This window comes from Chiloscyllium plagiosum, chromosome 13 (assembly GCF_004010195.1).
Source record: "Chiloscyllium plagiosum isolate BGI_BamShark_2017 chromosome 13, ASM401019v2, whole genome shotgun sequence".
Classification (NCBI taxonomy): domain Eukaryota; kingdom Metazoa; phylum Chordata; class Chondrichthyes; order Orectolobiformes; family Hemiscylliidae; genus Chiloscyllium; species Chiloscyllium plagiosum.
In genome coordinates, this window is record NC_057722.1 from 1,260,194 (window position 1) to 1,281,179 (window position 20,986).

Below are 20,986 nucleotides of genomic sequence, written 5' to 3' on the forward strand. Positions count from 1 at the left end.
CCTGTTCCCTGGATGCTGCCTGACCTGCTGCGCTTTTCCAGCAACACATTTTCAGCTCTGATCTCCAGCATCTGCAGTCCTCACTTTCTTCCTAAATAGACAAGGTGTTTTCCAAAGGTAGGGAGGTCCAAAACTAGAGGGCATAGGTTTAGGGTGAGAGGGGAAAGACTTAAAAGGGATTTAAGGGGTAACTTTTTCACAGAGGGTGGTGCATGTATGGAATGTGCTGCCAGAGGAAGTAGTGGAGGCTGGTACAATTACAACATCTGGATGGGTATATGAATAGGAAGGGTTTAGAGGGATATGGGCCAAGTGCTGGCAAATGGGACGAGATTAATTTAGGATATCTGGTCAGCATGGACAAGTTGGACTAAAGGGTCTGTTTCCATGCTGTACATCTCTATGACTCTAATTATGGGTAAATACAAGGTCCCATGCCTATTAAAAAGCTACAACAGTCTGTCTGCTGTTCTGCAAAGTTCTGCAACATGTTGGTTAATGGTTTCCACGAGGATCCTTTGTTCAATTCCCTAATGTGAAACACTACAGGGAGAAAGAGTTTGGTAACACGAGCCCATGCCTTCATGTCTGTGGTAATTAAACCCAGCGACAGCCAAGATCCTGAGTTGATTAGGCTGTGAAGTATATGGGGAAAGAACCTGCTGTCCAAAATCATTTCAAAAGGACAACAGTGTGTTCTTAATTATTAGCCTGATGGAAGGTGTGATTTGCAATGGAAATCTAAGACACAACAGGCTGCACTCTCATTGTGTGCCACTGTATTCGAAAGTAGCTGTTGATTAACGCTTTCCTTGTTGTTCTGTCAATCAGACTTGAACCATGGAATGATACTGTGGCTTTTATAGTGTAACACGTGTTTTGCGTCAGGTTGGAGTTAAAATTTCGTCTTTCAGATTGAAAGGTAGCTGAGTGATGCCAGCTGTGTCTAGATAGACTAATACCAGAGGCCCTAATCTAATATGGACGGCATATCCTTCACTGCTTGTAATGCCGGCCCTAAGCTCAGTGATGGGGAATATTCAGCTATGCCCTCTATGTGCTGTCAGTCACTGCTTATGGGACTGCATCCTGATGACTGACTTCTGAGGCTAACCACATTCCAGGATTCCCCACCGTCCAGAATACTAAAATGCTGGGATTAGGAATTCAAAAGCAAGAGGTGCGTGATTTAAGCTTTCAAGGCAATGCAAGGAACAAATGCCAAATTCTTCATTTTGTAAAGTATTCCAATCTCAAGAGGCCACTCATGAGTCACAAGATAAGAATCTCACCATAAGAATGGCTTGCAAGGGCCAGTATTAACTATTGTATAATATGGTCTTGCCTTCACAACTGAAAAGTTAATCACAACATTTGAAAGTGGAGTTTTTATCACCAAGGAATGTGCCAATAACTCTGACCATATGTTCCTTTAACAATTGGTAATATATTTAAAATGTCTACATGGACAGCATTCGTTTTTCAATGGAATGACTAATTGTAGAATAGATTCCCTACAGTATGGAAACAGGCCCAACAAGTCCACACCGACCCTCCAAAGAGCAATCCACCCAGACCCATTCCCCTACAATTACCCTTGAACCTAATACTATGGGCAATTTAGCATGGCCAATTCACCTAACCTGCACATCTTTAGACTGTGGGAGGAAACCAAAGCATCTAGAGGAAATACAGGGAGAATGTGCAAACTCCACACAGACTCCTTCCCAGTTCAATGAAGAGGTGGTCCCAAACCCAACATGTATCACAATGGGAGCTCTACATTTCACCATTGCCAGTGCCATTGCTATAATGAAGACCAATATCCACTCAACTGCTTCTTGTTAAACACATTGACACCTCAAATTGCTTAATCCTACAAGCACGACAGGATATCATCCTTGTTTCAGTTACCCTTAATATCAAATCAGCTTAAATGTCATGGGTTTTACTTGTTATAGGCTCGTTGTGCATTTAATATTTGCCCCGTTCTTTCCTTCTCACCGAAAAAAAAATTGTTTTTGGACAACTGCTCCTTCAGTTTTGCTTTCGTTTAAAATTTAATCAGAAGTTAGGCTAGGATTTTGAAAGAAGCTGGATCCTGGACCATGATATTTGAGTCAAAGCATCAGTTCCTCAGATATGAGGATCAATGAAATGAAAAAGGGACTCACAATTATCTGTGAGTTTTAGTGGTGATGCCTTATTTTTACTAATTTCTGAGGTGAGGTGGAATTCATGCAGTAAGCTCCTCCATCTCTATACTGTTTCTTGCTAGAAGGATATTCTCCTTGGTTTAGTCAGTAGCACTTACAGCTCTTTGTCTCTTCTTAAGCGTAAGATCCAAGCTGACACTTGACTGCAGTATTGATGGAGAGCTGAATTGGTACAGGATCTTTGGATGAGATATTAAAGTGAGGGCCTGTTTACCTTTGTGGGTGAGGGGAAGAGATCCAATTCAATGGCTGGGGGCATTCTCCTTGGTGTCTTGGCAAATAGTTACGCCTTAATCAAGATCATCATTTCATTCTGGATTAGTGGTGCTGGAAGAGCACAGCAGTTCAGGCAGCATCCGAGGAGCAGTAAAATCAACGTTTCGGGCATAAGCCCTTCATCAGGAATAAAGGGCTTTTGCCCGAAATGTCGATTTTACTGCTCCTTGGATGCTGCCTGAACTGCTGTGCTCTTCCAACATCACTAATCCAGAATCTGGTTTCCAGCATCTGCAGTCATTGTTTTTACCTATCGTCATTTCATTGCTGTGAGTATGATCTTGCAGTGTGCAATCTGGCTGCTATTGTTTCTTACATTGCAAAGTGACAATACTTTGACAACCTTCACTGGAACAGAAAATTGAACCAGGTGTGAAATAGATGGCCATTGTCAAACATCCATTTGCATTCCTGCTCATGTTAGATTGTGGCCCATTCATTACCCAATGTCTTCCTAATTCAATTTGGGGCCTCAGTTTTTAAACTGCGCTTGTCACCATGTTGCACAGTGAGACTAAGCAGCAAATTGATTGTGCTGATACCAATACCTTCGAGGTATACATTTTTGCAGGGCCTGTGCAGTCAAGGACTGGTCTAATTGGAAGTGTCGCTTGTCAAAAAGAAAATGCTTTGTTTGCATCTCTGCAACTATTTATATGTTACTAGGACAGGTTATACATTGTTATGACAATTGCTAGGAGGTGCTCATTAACCCTTTTCAGACCATTTTACCAACACACTCAACTTGCAGGTGCAAATTGCCAAATAGTTGTGTAAATGAAGTGCCATCTCATTACAGAGGCTTGACTTTCATAGTAAGATCCAAGTACTATGTACAAAGTGATTAAAATCCCAACCACTGAACAGCGGGCACAACAGAATTAAAAAGGCAGCAAGGAATGAATCCACAACATGGTTTTCTGATGCCACCAGCTTGTAAATTTGAGAGAAAGTTTACACTGTGTTGCTCAGCATTTGGAGGGTAAAGACACAAAATACAAAATATGAATCCTCAAGAATTTTCATCAGTTTTCAATATCCTCTTGTTTTTTCTGTCTGTGTCAATTCATTTTTCTAAAGAGTATTTTAAATATTTGCTTTAGGCACTGTCGGGGGAATCAGCTAAACAGAATTATTGAATCAAACAGTGCCTGAGGAGCTGAATTAACAGGCAAACCAAACACCATGCCTGCTGTGGCAGTCCAGATTAGCAACTGTATTCCAATTGTTGTTAATCCAGTTTGTTTACACTAGGGACCTCAATAACTCCATCAGCCTAGACACCCTGACAATGTTGTGCCATTTTGGACCATTCTGCCAATTTTACGTGAGAAGAATCAGTACGTAATGCTCTCTTATTAAGAATTCACAGCTATATGAGGGTCTGACAGAGCTGTTTATTTCTCAGTGTTGGGGTAGAGTATGATGTACTTATCCAGCCACTTAACTACTGCAGCTTGGGGTGACTTTTTTTGTCTGCTATCTCTAACCTCATTTAAAGAAGTACAACTAAATCTACACCTTTCCTGGTATGAATTGGAAAGTTCCCTGATTTAGATTTTAAAGGTTTAATTGGAAGCACACTAGCTTTCGGAGCGACGCTCCTTCATCAGGTGATTGTCTGTTGAAGGAGCGTCGCTCCGAAAGCTAGCGTGCTTCCAATTAAACCTGTTGGACTATAACCTGGTGTTGTGTGATTTTTAACTTTGTACACCCCAGTCAACACCGGCATCTCTAAATCATAGATTGTAAAGGATTCCCTGGGCAAGTGGTCTACATCATTCAGAGAAGGCTGTCCAATTAATTAACAATAGATATTTGAATTTGGGTGAGGTTATTCTTCAAAAGCTAGATTGGGTTGGGATATCTGATCGGCATGGATGAGTTGGACCGAAGGGTCTATTTCTGTGCTGTACATCTCTATGACTATGACAACCGACTATTCCCTCCACAATATGGATATAGGATCAATTTTAATTGCTATTTTCATTTGTGCACTTATTTTTTCATTCGTCTTGTTTACCAGGTTTAAGAAGTAAGAAGGATACTATCAGGCTGATTGTCCAACCATTCTCTAACACTCCATATTGCATCACACAATCCCTACAGTGTGGAAGCAGGCCATTCAGCCCATCAAAACCGCACCAAAGCTCCGAAGAGCATCCCACCCAGATCCACTGTCCCTACCCTATCCCTGTAACTCTGTATTTATCATGGTTAACCTACCTAACCTGCACATTCCTGGACACTATGAGCAACTTAGCATGGCCAATCCGCCTATCCTGCACATCTTTGGGCTGTGGGAGGAAACCAAAGCATCCAGAGAAAATACAGGGAGAATGTGCAAACTTCACACAGACCATCGCCCAAGGGTGGAATCTAATCCGGATCCCTGGTGCTGTAAGGCAGCAGTGCTAACTGCTGAGCCACCGTGCTGTCCTTACTAGGACTCAGTATGTTTCATGAATGCTCATCCTATCTTCTTCATCACAGAAATAGTGGAATATTTTTGAGAACTGTCATATTTCACTGCCTATATTGCTTTGAGTCAGATTGCACAGTGAACTGATGTACCACAACTAGCTAAACTTCCTGTTTTAAATCTTGCATCTGTTTAACTTTACTTGTGAATAAATTTCATTGTTGTTTTAACCTGAATTGACCAGTACATTGTCATGGCCTTTGCAATCCATTAGAGAGTTCAGGCATGTTCAAATTCACTAATGTTTGAAGAAGCATCTTCTAAGCAAAAAAAAATGGCACAGAGATGGAGAGATTTCGTAAGAGAATGCCAAAGTTTAAACTCAAGTACTGCAGGAATTGCTGCCAATCGTAGGGTGACAGAACTCAGGACTTTCTGTCCCTGTTTACTGCCTTGGAATGCGCTTTAATCCTGGAAATGGGCTTGAACTTACAATCTTCTTAAACACAGAAGACTAACTTATAGCCAAGGCTGGGACCTGAATGTCCATTCTCCTTTCCTTCCTTATTTTGTGTACAACCCAGAAGCCAAGAATAGCCCCAACGCTGAGAATGTGCTTCAGGGACAGTTGTTCATAGGGTCATACAGCACGCAAACAGAGCTTTTCAACGTGTTCATTAGATTATTTAGATTACATTACATTTAGATTAGATTAGATTAGATTAGATTTAGATTACATTACAGTGTGAAACAGAGCTTTTCAACGTGTTCATGTCAAAAATATTTCACAAACGAAACTAGTCCCACTATCCTGCACTTGGCCCATATCCCTCGAAAACTTTCCTAATTCATGTACCTGTCCCACTGCCTTTTAAATGTTCTAACTGCACCTGCATCTACCACTTCCTCTTGCAGTTCATTCCATATAAGAATCACCCTCTGTGTGAAAATGTTGCCCCTCAGGTCTCTTTTAAATCTTTCTTAACTCTATGCCCTCTGGTTTTGAACTCCCCCAGCCAAGGGATAAGAATTTTGCTATTTATCTCATCTGTGACCCACATGATTTTATAAACCTCTATAAGATCACCCTTCAACCTCTTACGCTCCAGTGAAAAAAGTCCCAGTCTATCTTGCCTACTCTTATAATTCAAACCCTCCAGTTATGGCATCATCCTGGGTAAATCTTTTCTGAATCCTCTCCAATATTCCTCCCATAGCAGGGCGACCAGAAATGTACACAGTTCTCCAAAGGTGGCCTCACCAATGTCCTGCACAATTGCAACATGACGTTACTTATTCTTATACTCAATGGTCTGAGCAATGAAAGGTTTGAAGCGTGCTAAATGCCTTCTTAATGACTCTGTCTACCTATGATAGAACTTTCAGATACATAGTTCTTTTAAGGTGAAGGGTGGAAGGTATAGGGGAGATGTCAGGGGTGGGTTCTTTACCCAGAGAGTGGTGGGGGCATGGAATGCGCTGCCTGTGGGAGTGGTAGAGTCAGAATCTTTGGTGACCTTTAAGCGGCAATTGGATAGGTACATGGATGGGTGCTTAAGCTAGGACAAATGTTCAGCACAACATCGTGGGCCGAAGGGCCTGTTCTGTGCTGTATTGTTCTATGTTCTATGTTCTAACCCTTAGGATAACTCTGCCCAGGGCCCTACTATCAACTGTATAATTCCTGCTTTTTTTTTTCTGTTTTATCAAAATGCAATAGCACAGGCAGTTCTCCACCTGCTTCAAGGAATGTTAGTTACTTCCATTCCCAGAATCAGGAAGGCAGAAAAACTGCAGTGCCGGTACCTCATGGAGCTCACATTACACTCATTAAAAATACAGACTCTATGTAGAAAATAAGTATACACAAAGTCCCTTCACATTCATTACCATGTAACAAATTTACAAGCAAATTCACAAAATATTCATTGGAATTTGCTTCAGGTAATCATTACACAGAGCGTGAAAGCAGGGTCTCCCAAACGACAAACAAATTAATGTGGGAAGCTCTTTTGAGCAACATGAAAGCTAAATGGTCTCGCAGTTTAAGGATGTTATAGCTATGTGAGGGCTCTTGCTGCAAGGGTAGTAAACCCTCCTTAACTAAGCTTTAAAGTAGATTATTCTATGAAGTCTTTTGGATTTGTTGGTACATTCCCTGAAGGTTCGAGTGGGTCATTGAGTTTGACAAAGCAAGATTGGATTGGCTTTAATGTGTGGATTTGGACCATGAAAGATGTTTGAGGATATTGGGATCACTATGACTGGTCTCATTAGGCTAAGCATGGGGTGGGCCGAAAGTTGCCCAAAAACAAAAATGACTTACGAAAATTTTCTTTTATTACAAGGGCTGGAGTACAAAAGAGTCGAAGTGATACACAATCATTATTAAATCTCATCTATTGTGCTATGTTAAGATCTGGGCGCTACGCCTCAGGAGTTTATAGTGGACCCATAGGCTGTTTAAAATGAAGGTATTTGATGGGGTGAAAAATGGAATATTTGCATTTACATAATGTTTACAGAAACGCCAGATGTCTCAAAGTCCCTTACTGCCTATAGAGTGCTGTTATAATGTCAGAAATATAAGAAAATGCACACTCAGCAAGCTCCCACAAAGAGCAACATGATAATGATCAGATAATCAGTTTCTGTGATGTTACAGAAGAAATGTAAGAAAAGGACCATTCAGCCCTTTGAGTCTGCTCCACCCATTGTTATGATCATAATTGATCATCCAACTCAATAACCTGATCCCATTTCTCCCCAAACCCTTTAAACATGTTCAAGAAAGAGATCAATGTTGTTTGGGCTGAAGGGATCATTGTTTTGGCTTTAACTGATTTCTGCGGCATTGAATTCTACGGATCAAGAGATGATAAACAGAACTCAGGATAACAGGTCAAAGCCCCTGACTCTTCTTCAAGATGGCATTATGGAAACTTTCACCTCCATCTCAGAAGCAGTCAAGGCATCAGTTTGACATCTCATCAAAAAGATGATGCTTGCAAAAGCATACCATTCTCCTGTACTGTACAGGAGTTTCAACATAGATGTTTGTGCTCAGAGTGGAATTTTAATGCAGAATTCTGTGATTTGGAGATAAGAGCACCATCAACTGAACCATGGCAGTGCAGCACCTCTTTTATCTGGTGAGGTGGTCTACAACAATGAGACAAAACCATAAAAATTAGAGCTCGACCATTCAGGAAGGAAATCAGGAAGAATTGTTTTTAGATGATGTTAATGGAATGCTCTTCCCAAACAGGAAAGAAGAGGCCAAGGATAATGGGTTAATTGAAATGTTGAATACTTGGATGGTGTTGATATGGAATTGGACAGACTACAGTGCTGGCCGCCAGAACTGCACAGCATTTTCAGCAACGTTTGGCTTTGTTTTTCCTTTGCAGCAACTGCAATATTTTGCTTTCATATGGGTTTTTCTTGGGTTGCCTGGCATTCTCCCCAGAGATTATTCTAAGTAAGACTATCGGCATGGTGAAGTCCCTTGTACCCCATCTCCAAAAGGGAGCAAACTGTCATTACTGGTTTCTTCATTGGCTTGGTAACTGAATGTTTCAGTCCGAAACTAACATCATCATTCTAAAAGGTGAAAGATTCAAGCTAAATTTGTTTAATATTACATTCCTTGACACTACTATAAATTCTGTGTCGTATGATTCTGCTTCACAACCACCTGATGAAGGAGCAGCGCTCTGAAAGCTAGTGCTTCCAATTAAACCTGTTCGACTATAACATGGTGCTGTGATTTTTTAACTTTGTCCACCCCAGTCCAACACAGGCACCTCCAAATAATGACTAACCAGAAAGGTACATTATCAAAGTTCCATTTACGCCATAATTAGTAAGGGACATTGTTTGTTTTAATTCATTTAGGGAAAATGCGCTTTGCTAGATTGGCCAAAATCTATTATCCATCCCAAGGTAAAGAATGCATTGAATAGTACAATAGGTCCAATCCCCTGTAGGAACTTGACCTGAGTATAGTTTCTGGTTAGGAAGCATTGCTTCCCTCTTCTACGGTAGTAAGGAGTCAATACCTTGGGCGGCACGGTGGCACAGTGGTTAGCACTGCTGCCTCACAGCGCCAGAGATCCAGGTTCAATTCCCGCCTCAGGCGACTGACTGTGTGGAGTTTGCACATTCTCCCTGTGTCTGTGTGAATTTCCTCTGGGTGCTCTGGTTTCCTCCCACAGTCCAAAGATGTGCAGGTTAGGTAAATTGGCCATGCTACATTGCCTGTAGTGTTAGGTGAAGGGGTGAATGTAGGGGAATGGGTCTGGGTGGGTTGTGCTTCAGTGGGCCGGTGTGGACTTGTTGGGCTGAAGGGCCTGTTTCCACACTGTAAGTAATCTAATCTAATACAACAATGGCTCAAAGCAAGCTGTGCTTGCACAGTAAAGTCCCAGCAATAATCCAGTGGGAAAGCCATACATCATTTAAATGTGGTCAGAGGTTTTTGTGGCAAAACTACAGCGACAGATTGGAGCCTGCTGTCACTCTAACCCAACCTGAGCCACAACTGACCAGGAACTACTTTCTACTGACTCTTGGGTAAGGAGTAAAACAACCTTCCACAATTACCACTGCAACAGGCAACACTATTAGTTATCAACATATACTGGACTGTGCGACTTGCCATACCTAATAACAACAATTCTGTCCAATGCAGCCAGCTCAGTCTTAGAAATAATTGTTTTACCATTCAGTACTTAAGTAATTATTAAACATGGTCAACCTCTTCCATTTCAACTGAACAAAACAGGGAAAAGGAAAACAGTTGAATGGTTGCGTTGTGCTCCCTTCTCTATTTCTCTTGCAGGCAACAGTACTTAAATCACTATCACTCGCTGACATTGGTATGCATCAAATCGGCAAAGCCAACCTCTCACATTATACAGAAATGACACCCTTACTCACTTGACTGCTCACTGTCATTTCTTTACACCAGATAGAGGTGTTCAGTTTATATCATTGTCTGACACAGCTGGTAAACACACCCAGCGTATGTGCATGTCTGTGGAGAATTGTATGTGCCTGTGCAAGTGAGGTATGAATTTGTCTGGAACTTCCTTCAAAACAGATCAATCCATTGATTGATCTGCCTTTGTGCCCATCCTGTATAGTGTTGTTCCTACTGTGTCTTCATCCGGAAGCTGAGCTGACTCTGAGGTATCCAGGTGGAATGCATTGAGCAAAGAAATGTTGAAGAGTTTAAATAAGTTACATTTTTGAATAACAATCCATTCCGGGTGACTGTGATTTCAACATCAGATTTGAGTATGGAATGATGTAACTACTGGAACAATGAAACTTACTCTCTGGCTAACTACCTTCTTATCCTGTTTTAAGATACTCTTTAAAAGCCCTCTTTGAGGAGCAAGCTTTTTGTTAACATCTTTGTTATCTTATGAGGCTTAATGTGCTACACTGTTTGGCAACTCTCCAACTTCCTTTTAATATGCTAAATACACTAAATAAATGCAAGTTGTGTTTAAAGAGTTTATCTCCCTGCACTGAATACACAGGTGAATTATTCAATAACTCAGGATGTTTGTCAGTCAAATGCACCACTGGATCCAGAAAGCACACACAACTTAAAGGAAACAAAATGCATATAAATTTAAATTCTCAGAGCAGTGTCTAACATATTTTGTCAATCAGTGAAGTTATTGAGAAATATTGAGCAAAGGAAAATCATTGAGTTGGGAAGTCAGGTCATTGTTTTTACCTCATTGTTTTTACCTCAGCAATAACCTAACTGAATGCTGTAACTGGCTTGATTGGCAGAAATGTCCACAATTCTATCTTTTGATATCTTGGTGCATTATTGAGGTCACAGAGTAACATATTCATGATGGTGGCTCAGGGGTTCGCACTGTTGCCTCATAATGTCAGAAACCTGGGTTTGATTCCAGCCTCAGGCAACTCTATGTGGAGTTTGCATGTTCTCCCCATGTCATGTGGGTTTTCTCTGGGTGCTCTTGTTTCCTCCCATAGTCCAATGATGTGCAAGTTAGGTGGATTGGCCATGCTAAATTACCCATAATGTTCAGGGATGTGTAGATTATGTGTGATATCTATGGGAAATGCAGGGTTACAGGGATAGGATAGGGGGATGCATCTGGGTGGGATGCTCTTTGGAGGGTCAGTGTGGACTTGCTGGGTCAAATGGCCTGTTTCCACACTGTCGGGATTCTATTTTTAAAAAATCACCCCTTATTGAGCTAACTTCACCAGGAAATCTACAAATTATAAGATGAGCAAAGAAAAAGCAGAGGCAGGATCTGAGCAGATCTGAACGGTTTTAAAAGGCTGAAAGACTGGTGAACACTTATTGGTAATTTATGGAGAAAATGACCTTATTGGTCTGCATACTTAAACCTGCCAAATCCACCATGACTTTTTCCCAGGAGTTCATTTTGCCTAACATTCATTGGGCATGGGCATGACTGACCAGGCTGTCATTTATCATCCTTCATTAATCCCAGTTAAGAGTCAAACACATTGTTATGAGCTCGGACTGACATGGAGGCAAGCAGTTTCCTTCCCTGAGGGACATTTAGTGAACAAAAGGAGCATTGATGATAATCAGCAGTGGTTACATGGTCTCCATTAGGCTAGCTTATAATTCCAGATATTTTACTGAATTTAAAATTCAATTTTACCATGGATTTAAAGACATGTCACCAGAACATTAGCTTGGAGTTCTGGATTCCTAATCCAATGGCATTACCACTAAACTAGTGCTTTCCCTATTCCCTTTACCTGATGCTGTGAGTATGAAAGTTGGGAAGGCTAATGCCCGTCACCATCAATTATTCAGACTCAGAAATACCAGGATTGGAAAGCACCAAAGAACGAATGAAGCATGAGGGTTTTTAGCATGGGAGGTGTTTTTAGGAGTAATAATGTAGTTAGCATTACATGTTCACAGCACATTAATAAAACAATCCTGCTTCTTGAAGAAAAGAAATAAACCTCTTCCTTAACAATATTTATTTCATCTAAAACTTCTACTTGTTTCCCCATCATGCACTTATCCAGCTTTCACTTTAACAACTATGTTAACATCTAACTTCCACATCTATGCTTCCTGTTTCAGCATATCCACATGGCTGCAAGCTCTACATTCAACTTTCTGGGTCTTTTTTGTTTGTTCATGAGGAGCGGGAATCGTTGGCCAGGCCAACTTTCACCAGCTTCCGTTTATGAAAGTGGTAATGAGTCACCACCTTGAACTGCTTCAGCCCATGGTGGAAGTGTGTAGAATGGGTGGATTAGCCATGGGAGATGCAGGGTTACAGGGACAGGGTAGCGGGAGGGGTCTGGGTGGGAAGCTCTTCGGAGGTAGACTTGATGGGCCGAATTTGCAGGGATTCTATGTTTCTATGAATGAGGGACACAGACAGGGTAGATGGGAAGCGATGGTGGACATATCAATGACTGGAGGCATTAATTTAATTGGCATTTGGATGGGTATATGAATAGCAAGAGTTTGAAGGGATATGGATCAGGTGCTGGCAGGTGGGACTAGATTGGTTTGGGATATCTGATCGGCATGGACGAGTTGGACCAAAGGGTCTATTTCTGTGCTGTACATCTCTATGACTATGACTTTATTTAGATAGGATGTGAGGAAAAGTCCTTTCACACTGAAGCTGGTTGGAACCTGGAAGTCACTACCTAAAAGGGAGATGGAGGCAGAAATCCTCAACATTTAAGAAGTATTTAGATGGTCACTTGAGATGCCAAGGTTGGTAAGTAGGATGAGAATAGGTGGTTATTTTTGACTGGCGCAGCCTTGATGGGTCACGGGGCCTTTTTCTATACTGCCCATCTCAATAGCTCCATATGGTGTTCAGAAGGAGGCTCCAGAATTTTGATGAGGCATAGCCTTACCGTCAAGAATACCTAGCCCCCAAATTAAATTAATCACCATAGTAATGTCTCTGTTTAATTCAGCCCAATGGCAGAACTTCGATGAGCATCTTTACGTGGAGAGTTGTGAATGCATGGAATGCGTTGCTAGCTGAGGTGGTGGAAGCGAAGTCATTGTGGACAGTTAAGCGACTGCTGGACATGCACATGGATAGCAGGGAATTGAGGGGTGCATTAGTTACGTTATTATATTTTACATTAGGATTACACGTTGACACAACATCGTGGGCCGAAGGGCCTGTTCTGTGCTGCACTTTTCTATATTCTATCTTAAACTGAAGTAGATGGATAGTAATAGACACCTTAGAAAAACATTGAAATACATTATTTTGAATTATCTCAGAATCTGAAAAGCTACACGAACAAAACCCATTGTCCTGGGCAGCTTTTCAAAGTTATTTTCACCCACAGTTAGTGATTAAAAAAATGATTATTTCTCGAGATAAACCTATTTCATATTGATGAAACTGCACCAGATTACTGCCCTTAAACATATCGCAGAATATCCTTTCCAGCAAAATCTAAAGATAATTACATTTACAAAAATGCTACTTGATTGCGGTGGTTCACAGCGGATTTTACAGCTATTGATATCCAAATGAGTTTCAACAAAAAGTGAGCAAAGAAAACATTGAAAGCATAAGTAATTGAGGCCTAATTTGAATATACTCCAAATCTGAAACTTTACCCTGTAATGAATAAAGGCTTATATTTTTAATAATAAAAGGAGCTGGCTGAAAACATAATGGAAAGCCAGAAGCCTTTAGTCAAAAGCAAGATCGCTTGCCTGGAATTGGACAGTGTCAGCACCTCAGGGAGACAATTAGATTTCTATCTACTGTATAAAGAGTCCAAAATATCAATATATTCCAAAAGTTTCAGTGGAGGGTGGGGTGAGGAATGATGGATTGATGTGATGCTTTTCATGAATTCAGGGCATCCCAAAGCTCTTTAACGCCTTAAAGTCATGGGTGGCACAGGGCTCAGTGGTTAGCCTCATAGCACCAGGGACCCAGATTTGAATCAGCCAACCCTTGGGCAATTGTCTGTGTGGCATTTGCACATTCTTCCTGTGCCTGTGTGGGTTTCCTCCCACAGTCCAAAAATATGCAGGCTAGATGGATTGGCTGTGCTAAATTGCCCATTGTGTCTAGGGTTAGATGGATTAGCCACGGGAAATGCAGGGTTGGTGTGAGCTCAATGAACCAAATGGCTTGCTGTAGGGATTCTATGAAGTGTAGTTGTTGTCACATGGTAAGAAATATGGCACCCAAAGTGAACCCTACAATTCCATGTTGATAAATCTTTTTTTAAATGTTATGTTGATTGACGAATAGAACCTCCTCTCACTTTCCTTCTCCCTTAAACTTCTTGAATGTGAGAAACGGGAAAAGGTGTTGTTTTTGCAGATGTGGCAAAAAGGGTAGTGATAATAAGCTTAAGCATAGCGCTGACAAGCAAGTATAGAGGGCAGCTGCAGGCAAAGATCAGATTAGCAAACTTCTGGGAAAAACAAGTTTGTGCAGTCAGAAAAGCAGAACAATAGAAAACACTAGCACAGCAAGTGTTAATATAGTTACAAAACGGTTGCAGCTAACGGCCCAAGGAGATAGAATTAGAATCTAATCAAGATAAGGAGAAGTCACGTAGGGGCAGTCAGGTCACAAGTTAGACAGAGAACTAGGGTGATTGGGTAATGTAGGAGTCGGGAGAGGTGACCTCACACAGCTCAAAGGTATAACTGTATACTTGTTTCAATGCTCATTGCTCATTTGCTTTAGCATTTGACGCCCTTTCTTGCAAGATCGTAAAATAAATTGTCTTGTTTCCAGTTTTGGTGGTCTTGGCTAATTTTGTTAAGTTTGTTTCTAACATTGAATAAGGAATAAGGTAAGTGAGCCTGTGGTGTTGATCAAAATTGTCAGGTATGACGTAGTGGGAATTACAGAGATGTGACTGCAAGGGGTTCAGGATTGGGAGCTGAATATTCAAGGATATACTTCCTACCGAAAAGATGGGCAGGTCTGCAGAAGGGGTAGGGTTGCCTTATTAGTAAGAAATTAAATTAAATCAGTAGTAAGAAACAAAGTAAGTCAGATGGTGTAGAATCTGTGAGGGTAGAATTGAGGAACCGCAAAATGGTAAGAAAAGGTATGGTTGGAGCTATGTACAGGCCTCTAAACACCAGGAGACAGAAAGAATGTGGAGGAAAGGCAAAGTTAAAGTGATCATGGCGGATTTCAATACATAGGTGGATTGGGAGAATCAGGATGGTAGTGGATTGCAAAGAAAGGAATTTATGGATGTCCAAGAGATGGCATTTTGGAGCAGCTTGTGGTGGAGCCCACTAAGGAACAGGCAACACAGAGGAACCTTGATTATCCAAAGGACATGGGCAGGGAGTATTTCGTTCGGTTAATCAAATGCTAGATTATCGATGCCGGATAACATGGTTAGCCATGCATTGGGATCTCGCAATCTTGTTTGGATCATCCGAAATTCAGTTAATCAAATGCCGGGTAATCAAGATTCCTCTGTACTGGATGTAGTGTTGTGCAATGAGGCAGAATTGTTAAGGGAGCTTAAGGTGAAGGAACCCTTAGGACGCAGTGATTGAATTTACTCTGCAATTTGACAGGGAGAAGGTAGAATCAGAAGTATTACAGCTGAATAAAGGCAACTACAGAGGCATGAGGGAGGAGCTGGGTAGAATTGACTAGAATTCCTTTACTAGCCGGAAAGCAATGCTAGAAGTTTCTGGGAGTAACTCAGGAGATACAGCAGAGATTCATCCTGAGGGAAAAGAGGCATGGTACATGGAGGATGAGGCTACCATAGATGACTGGGGAAGTCAGGGATAACATGAAAGCAAAAGAAAAAGCATACAATGTGGTGAAGGGCAGTGGGAAACCAGAAGATTGGAGAGCTTACAAAGGCCAACAGAGGGCAACAGGAAAGAAATAAGGAGGGAGAAGATTAAATATTAGAGTAAACGAGCCAGTAATATAAAGGAAGACTGTGAGATTCTTTAGATAAATAAAGGGCAAAAGAGAGGCAAAAGTGGACATTAGGCTGCTGGAAAATGACTCTGGAGAGTTGATCACGGGGAACAAGGAAATAGCTGAGGAATTGAATAATTACTTTGTGTCAGTCTTTACCATGGAAGACACAAATCATATCCCAAAAATTCAAGGCAGTGAGAGAGTAGAGCTGAGTATGGTGGCCATCAGGAAAGAGAAGATGCAAGAAAACTGAATGGCCTGAATGTGGATAAATCACCTGAACTAGATGGACTAAACCCCAGAGTTCTAAGGGAAATAGCTGAAGAGATAGTGGAGGCGTTAGTGGTGATCTTTCAGGAATTGTTAGAATCAGACAGGTCCCAGAGGACTGGAAAATCACTAATGTGACACCCCTGTTTAACAAGGGAGTAAGGCAAAAGACTGAAAATTACAGGCCAATTAGCCTAACCTCAGTCATGGGTAAGATCCTGGAGTCAGTGTGGTTTCATCAAGGGGAGGCCATGCCTGACAAATCTTCTACAATTCTTTGAGGAAGTAACAAGCAAGTTAGACCAAGAAGAGGCAATGGATGTTATCCACATGGACTTCAAGAAGATCTTTGACAAGGTGCCGCACAGGTGTCTACTGAGTAAGATAAGGGCCCATGGTGTTAGAGGCAAGGTGCTAGCATGGATAGAAGCTTGGCTGTCTGGCAGAAAGCAGAGAGTGGGGATAAAAGGATCTTTCTCAGTATGGCAGCCAGTGACAACTGGTGTTCCGCAAGGCTCCGTGTGGGACCACAACTTTTCACTTTATAAATTAAGGATCTATCTGAAGGAACTGAAGGGATTCAGGCTATGTTTGCAGATGATACAAAGATAGGTAGAGGGACAGGTAGCATTGAGGAGGCAGGGAGGCTGCAGAAGGATTTGAACAGGTTAGGAGAGTGAGCAAAGAAGTGGCAGATGGAGTACAACGTGGGAAAGTGTGAGGTCATAAACTTTGGTAGGAAGAATAGAGACATGGACAATTTTCAAAATGGGGAGAAAATTCAAAAGTCTGAAGTGCAAAGAGACTTGGAGTTCTAATCCAGGATTCTCTCAAGGTAAACTTGCAGGTTGAGTCAATAGTTAGGAAGACAAATGCAATGATGGCATTTATTTCGATAGGACTTGAATATAAAAGCAGAGACGCACTTCTGAGACTTTATAAGGCTCTGATCAGACCACATTTGGAGTATTGTGTGCAGTTTTGGGCTCCATATCTCAGGAAGGATGTATTGGCCCTGGAGCAGATTCTGAGAAAATTTGCGGGAATGGCCCCAGGAACGAAAAGCTTAACATATGAGGAACATTTGAGGACTCTGGATCTATACTTGATGGAATTTAAAAAGATGAAGAGGGATTTAATTAAAACATACAGAATACTGATTGGCCTGGACAGAGTAGATGTTGGGAAGATGTTTCCATTGGTAGGAGAGACTGTGACCCAAGGGCATAGCCTGAGAGTAAAGGGAAGGCCTTTTAGAACAGAGATAAGAAAACACTTCTTCAGCCAGAGATTGGTGAATCTATGGAACTTATTGCCACAGAAGTATGTGGAGGTCAGGTCATTGAATATATTTAATACTGAGATAGATAGGTTCTTGAGTGTCAAGGGGATCAAGGGTTACAGGGAGAAAGCAGGAGAATGGGATTGAGAAACTTTTCAGCCATGATTAATGGTGGGACAGACCTAATGGGCTGAATGGCCTAATTTCTGCTTCTATGTCTTCTGGCCACATCGTCTAATAGCAATTTGAGGATCATTGACATTGATGTCAGAGGACAAAAATGTCCCACAGATAGCAGCACCAAAATGCAAAAATGAAATAATATCCAACAAAGACATTCAAACCACTTTGATATCCCATATTTGCTTCCCTTGATCAGTTGTGATCCTATCCATTGCTGGGGAATGACAGTATACAGACAATATTCTGCCTGCCTGCCTATCTTCTTTCACACTCATTTCACACTCTCCCTATGGTTTAATTGTATTTTTCTGAATGTATCGGAGTGCATTCACCGAGTGAACAGGATTGGCAGTAAATGAGAAAGTCAACAAAGTCCTACCAGACCACAGGGCTGTTCTCCCACTACAGAGACACAGAGGTGCTCTTAACCACACCTCAGGTGAGGGGAGAGGTTGAGAAAGAGTATCCTTCATGGTAACCCTAGCTGGTATGGGAATCAAACCTACGGTTTTGACATCAGTCTGCACTGCAAACCAGCCATGCAGCCAACTGAGCTAAACGACTGTCCTTTAATAACAGTAAAGCTGGGTGGGTGAAAAAAAGTGCTGAACCTCTGACAAGTGCTTCAGTCGAGTGAGGTCTTGCCCCTTCCTCTCCCCATCCCACAATGCCTAGGTCTGATCCATCATCCCAGTTAATGCAGACAGTGGAAAACTCAAACTCACCAGAGAGCTGGTGTAAGTGGGGTCTGAAGTGTCATCCTGTAGGTAGCGCGACAGACCAAAGTCCGACACCTTGCACACCAGGTTGCTGTTGACCAGGATGTTGCGTGCAGCTAGGTCACGGTGGACATAGTTCATCTCAGACAGGTACTTCATCCCAGCCGCAATGCCCCGCATCATTCCCACCAGCTGGATCACTGTGAACTGCCCATCGTTTTGCTGCAGAAAAATGAATAAATCTATCAGTAAGCAAGTGTGTTTTCAGGTTGAAAAGGCACATCGGAAGGAAAGGTCCAAACTGGGTGAGAATGGCACAGACGGAAATCACAGAATAGTCAGCTTAACCCATCTCCACTTCCAACAAAGGCTACATCTTCCTCAACACTGTACCTGACAGTCTTAAACCTTTGCTGAGAATCTTCTGCTACTCATGCTGACAAGCTATTTAATTCCGACAGGCAATTCCCTTTAACCCGACCTCATTCTCATGGCTGATCCCATGACACACGTGAACATTCACTGTCTGGCAGTTCACTTTGTTCCTGTCACTTTCACCACTGTCCTTCACAAGTTAAGCAATAAAGCTTTGCTCATCAAAGTGAAGGCAAATGCTGGGAATCTGAAACAAACACAGAGAATGCTGGAGAAACTCAGCAGGTCTAGCAGCTTCTGTGGAGAGAGAAACAGAGTCCAGCATGACTCTTCTTCAGAACTGAAAGCTGTTGGAAAATGATTTTTATTAAAATATATACTTTTGATGGAGGCAGAGGCCCAGTGCAAAAGACAAAAGGGGTTATTTGTCATGGAGAAGAAGAAAAAGAGATGTAAAGTGGGTGTAAATTATGGTGTGAGATGGAGAGAACGGGTCCTCTCCATAAACAGGAAAAGGATTTCGGAAAGGAAGGAGGTAGAGAATGTAAGAAGAATGGAGGACAGACATTATGCAGTCAGTTTCTGAGGTTATGGAACTCCAAGGTGAGACTTTGAGGCTGGAAGCTGCCAATAAAATACCATCCACTATACGCCTCTTTCTCCATCTTTAACAACCCCTTTGTCTTTTGCACTGGGCTTCTGCCTCTGCAAAAACAATTTAAAAATCCATTATCTAACATCCTTTAGATGAAGGAGCGTCATACCAAACTCAAAATATTAACCCTGTTTCTCTCTCTCTACAGATGCTGTCAAAGGGGTGGTATGGTGGCTCAGTGGTTAGCACTGCTGTCTCACAGCGCCAGGGATCCGGGTTCAATTCCAGCCTCAGGTGACTGTCTGTGTGGAGTTTGCACATTCTCCCCATGTCTGTGTGGGTTTCCTCCGGGTGCTCCGCTTTCCTCCCACAGTCCAAAGATGTGCACGTTAGGTGAATTGGCCATGCTAAATTGTCCAAACATGGTATGTGCATTACTAGGGAGTAGGGGAATGGGTCTGGGTTGGTGACTCTTCGGAGGGTCTGTGTGGACTTGTTGGGCTGAAGGGCCTGTTTCCACACTGTAGGGAATCTAATCTAATCTGCTGTGATTCTTTTGCACTTTCTATGTTTGTTTCAGCATCACTCACCTTAGCCTAATTCTGTCGAGTGCTGTGAGCACCATGCAGTTAGTTGCTAAGTAGTTTGCTTGAAGAAAGAGCCAGGATTTGATTTGATTTTTTTATTGTCACATGTACTGAGATACAGTGAAAAGTCTTGTTTTGCAAGCTAACCAGACAAATCATACCTTACAAAAGTACATCTGGGTAATGCAAAATATAGTGTCACACAACGTGCAGAGAAAGGTCAACTCTGATATAGAAGAGTCTAGATTAGAGTGTTGCTGGAAAAGCAAAGCAGGTCAGGCAGCATTCGAGGAGCATGAAAATTGACGTTTTGGGCAAAAGCCATATAGAAGAGATCCATTCAAATATCTGATAACATCAGGGAGGAAGCTGTTTGTGAATCTATTGGTATGTGTCTTCAAACTTTTATATCTTCTGTCTGATGGAAGAGGATGAAAGAGAGTATAACCAGGGTGGCAGGGTTCTTAGATTATGTCGGTTGTTTCCTGAAGCAGTAGCAAGTATAGATGGAGTCAGATGGATGGAAAGCTGGTTTGGGTAATGGACTGATAAATCAATTCATAAATACCTGTCATACAGTTTATTCAGGCGTGTGTTTATGTGTGTGCTGTGCGTGCGGAAAAGAGAGAATGTGCATATGTTAAAGAGCCTATATTCACTGTGATTGTGTGCTTTACGTTAAAGTGTTCTGACTGTGAGAGGGTGTTGTACATGGGGCTCAAATTTACACAGAGTTAGGAAGACTCCATTGAGCTTTCAAAATGGCAGGCACAAGCAGGAACCAAAAGTCCTAAAACATTTTTGCCAGTAAGGAAGGGAGGATAATTCTCAATGACGGAAACCAGAACTTTGCAAGACCATTAAAATTCAACAATGGGTTCATACAGACCTCATTTTCACAATTGTAAAGCCAATTTTGAGAGAAGTTGTAGATGTTTGTGAAGGGCACATATCAGCTGTTAACCAGTCAGTTTGTGACTTTGTTTAAATCCTCAGTTCTTTACAATAATAGAAAAAAAGCACAACTTGCCTGTGCAAATGCAAAAAAAGGAACTCATATTTGTTTTAGATTAGATTACTTACAGTGTGGAAACAGG

General features: G+C 41.7%; 1 protein-coding gene across 1 annotated transcript in view; it reads right to left on the bottom strand.

Moving 5' to 3' along the window:
• LOC122555678 (ephrin type-B receptor 1) overlaps positions 1-20,986 on the bottom strand; it is a 454,146-nt gene that overhangs the window by 36,264 nt on the left and 396,896 nt on the right. Inside the window, exon 12 of the mRNA XM_043701673.1 lies at positions 18,339-18,554. Within this exon, the coding sequence (XP_043557608.1) occupies positions 18,339-18,554 (216 nt within the window). The remainder of the gene's footprint in view (positions 1-18,338; positions 18,555-20,986) is intronic.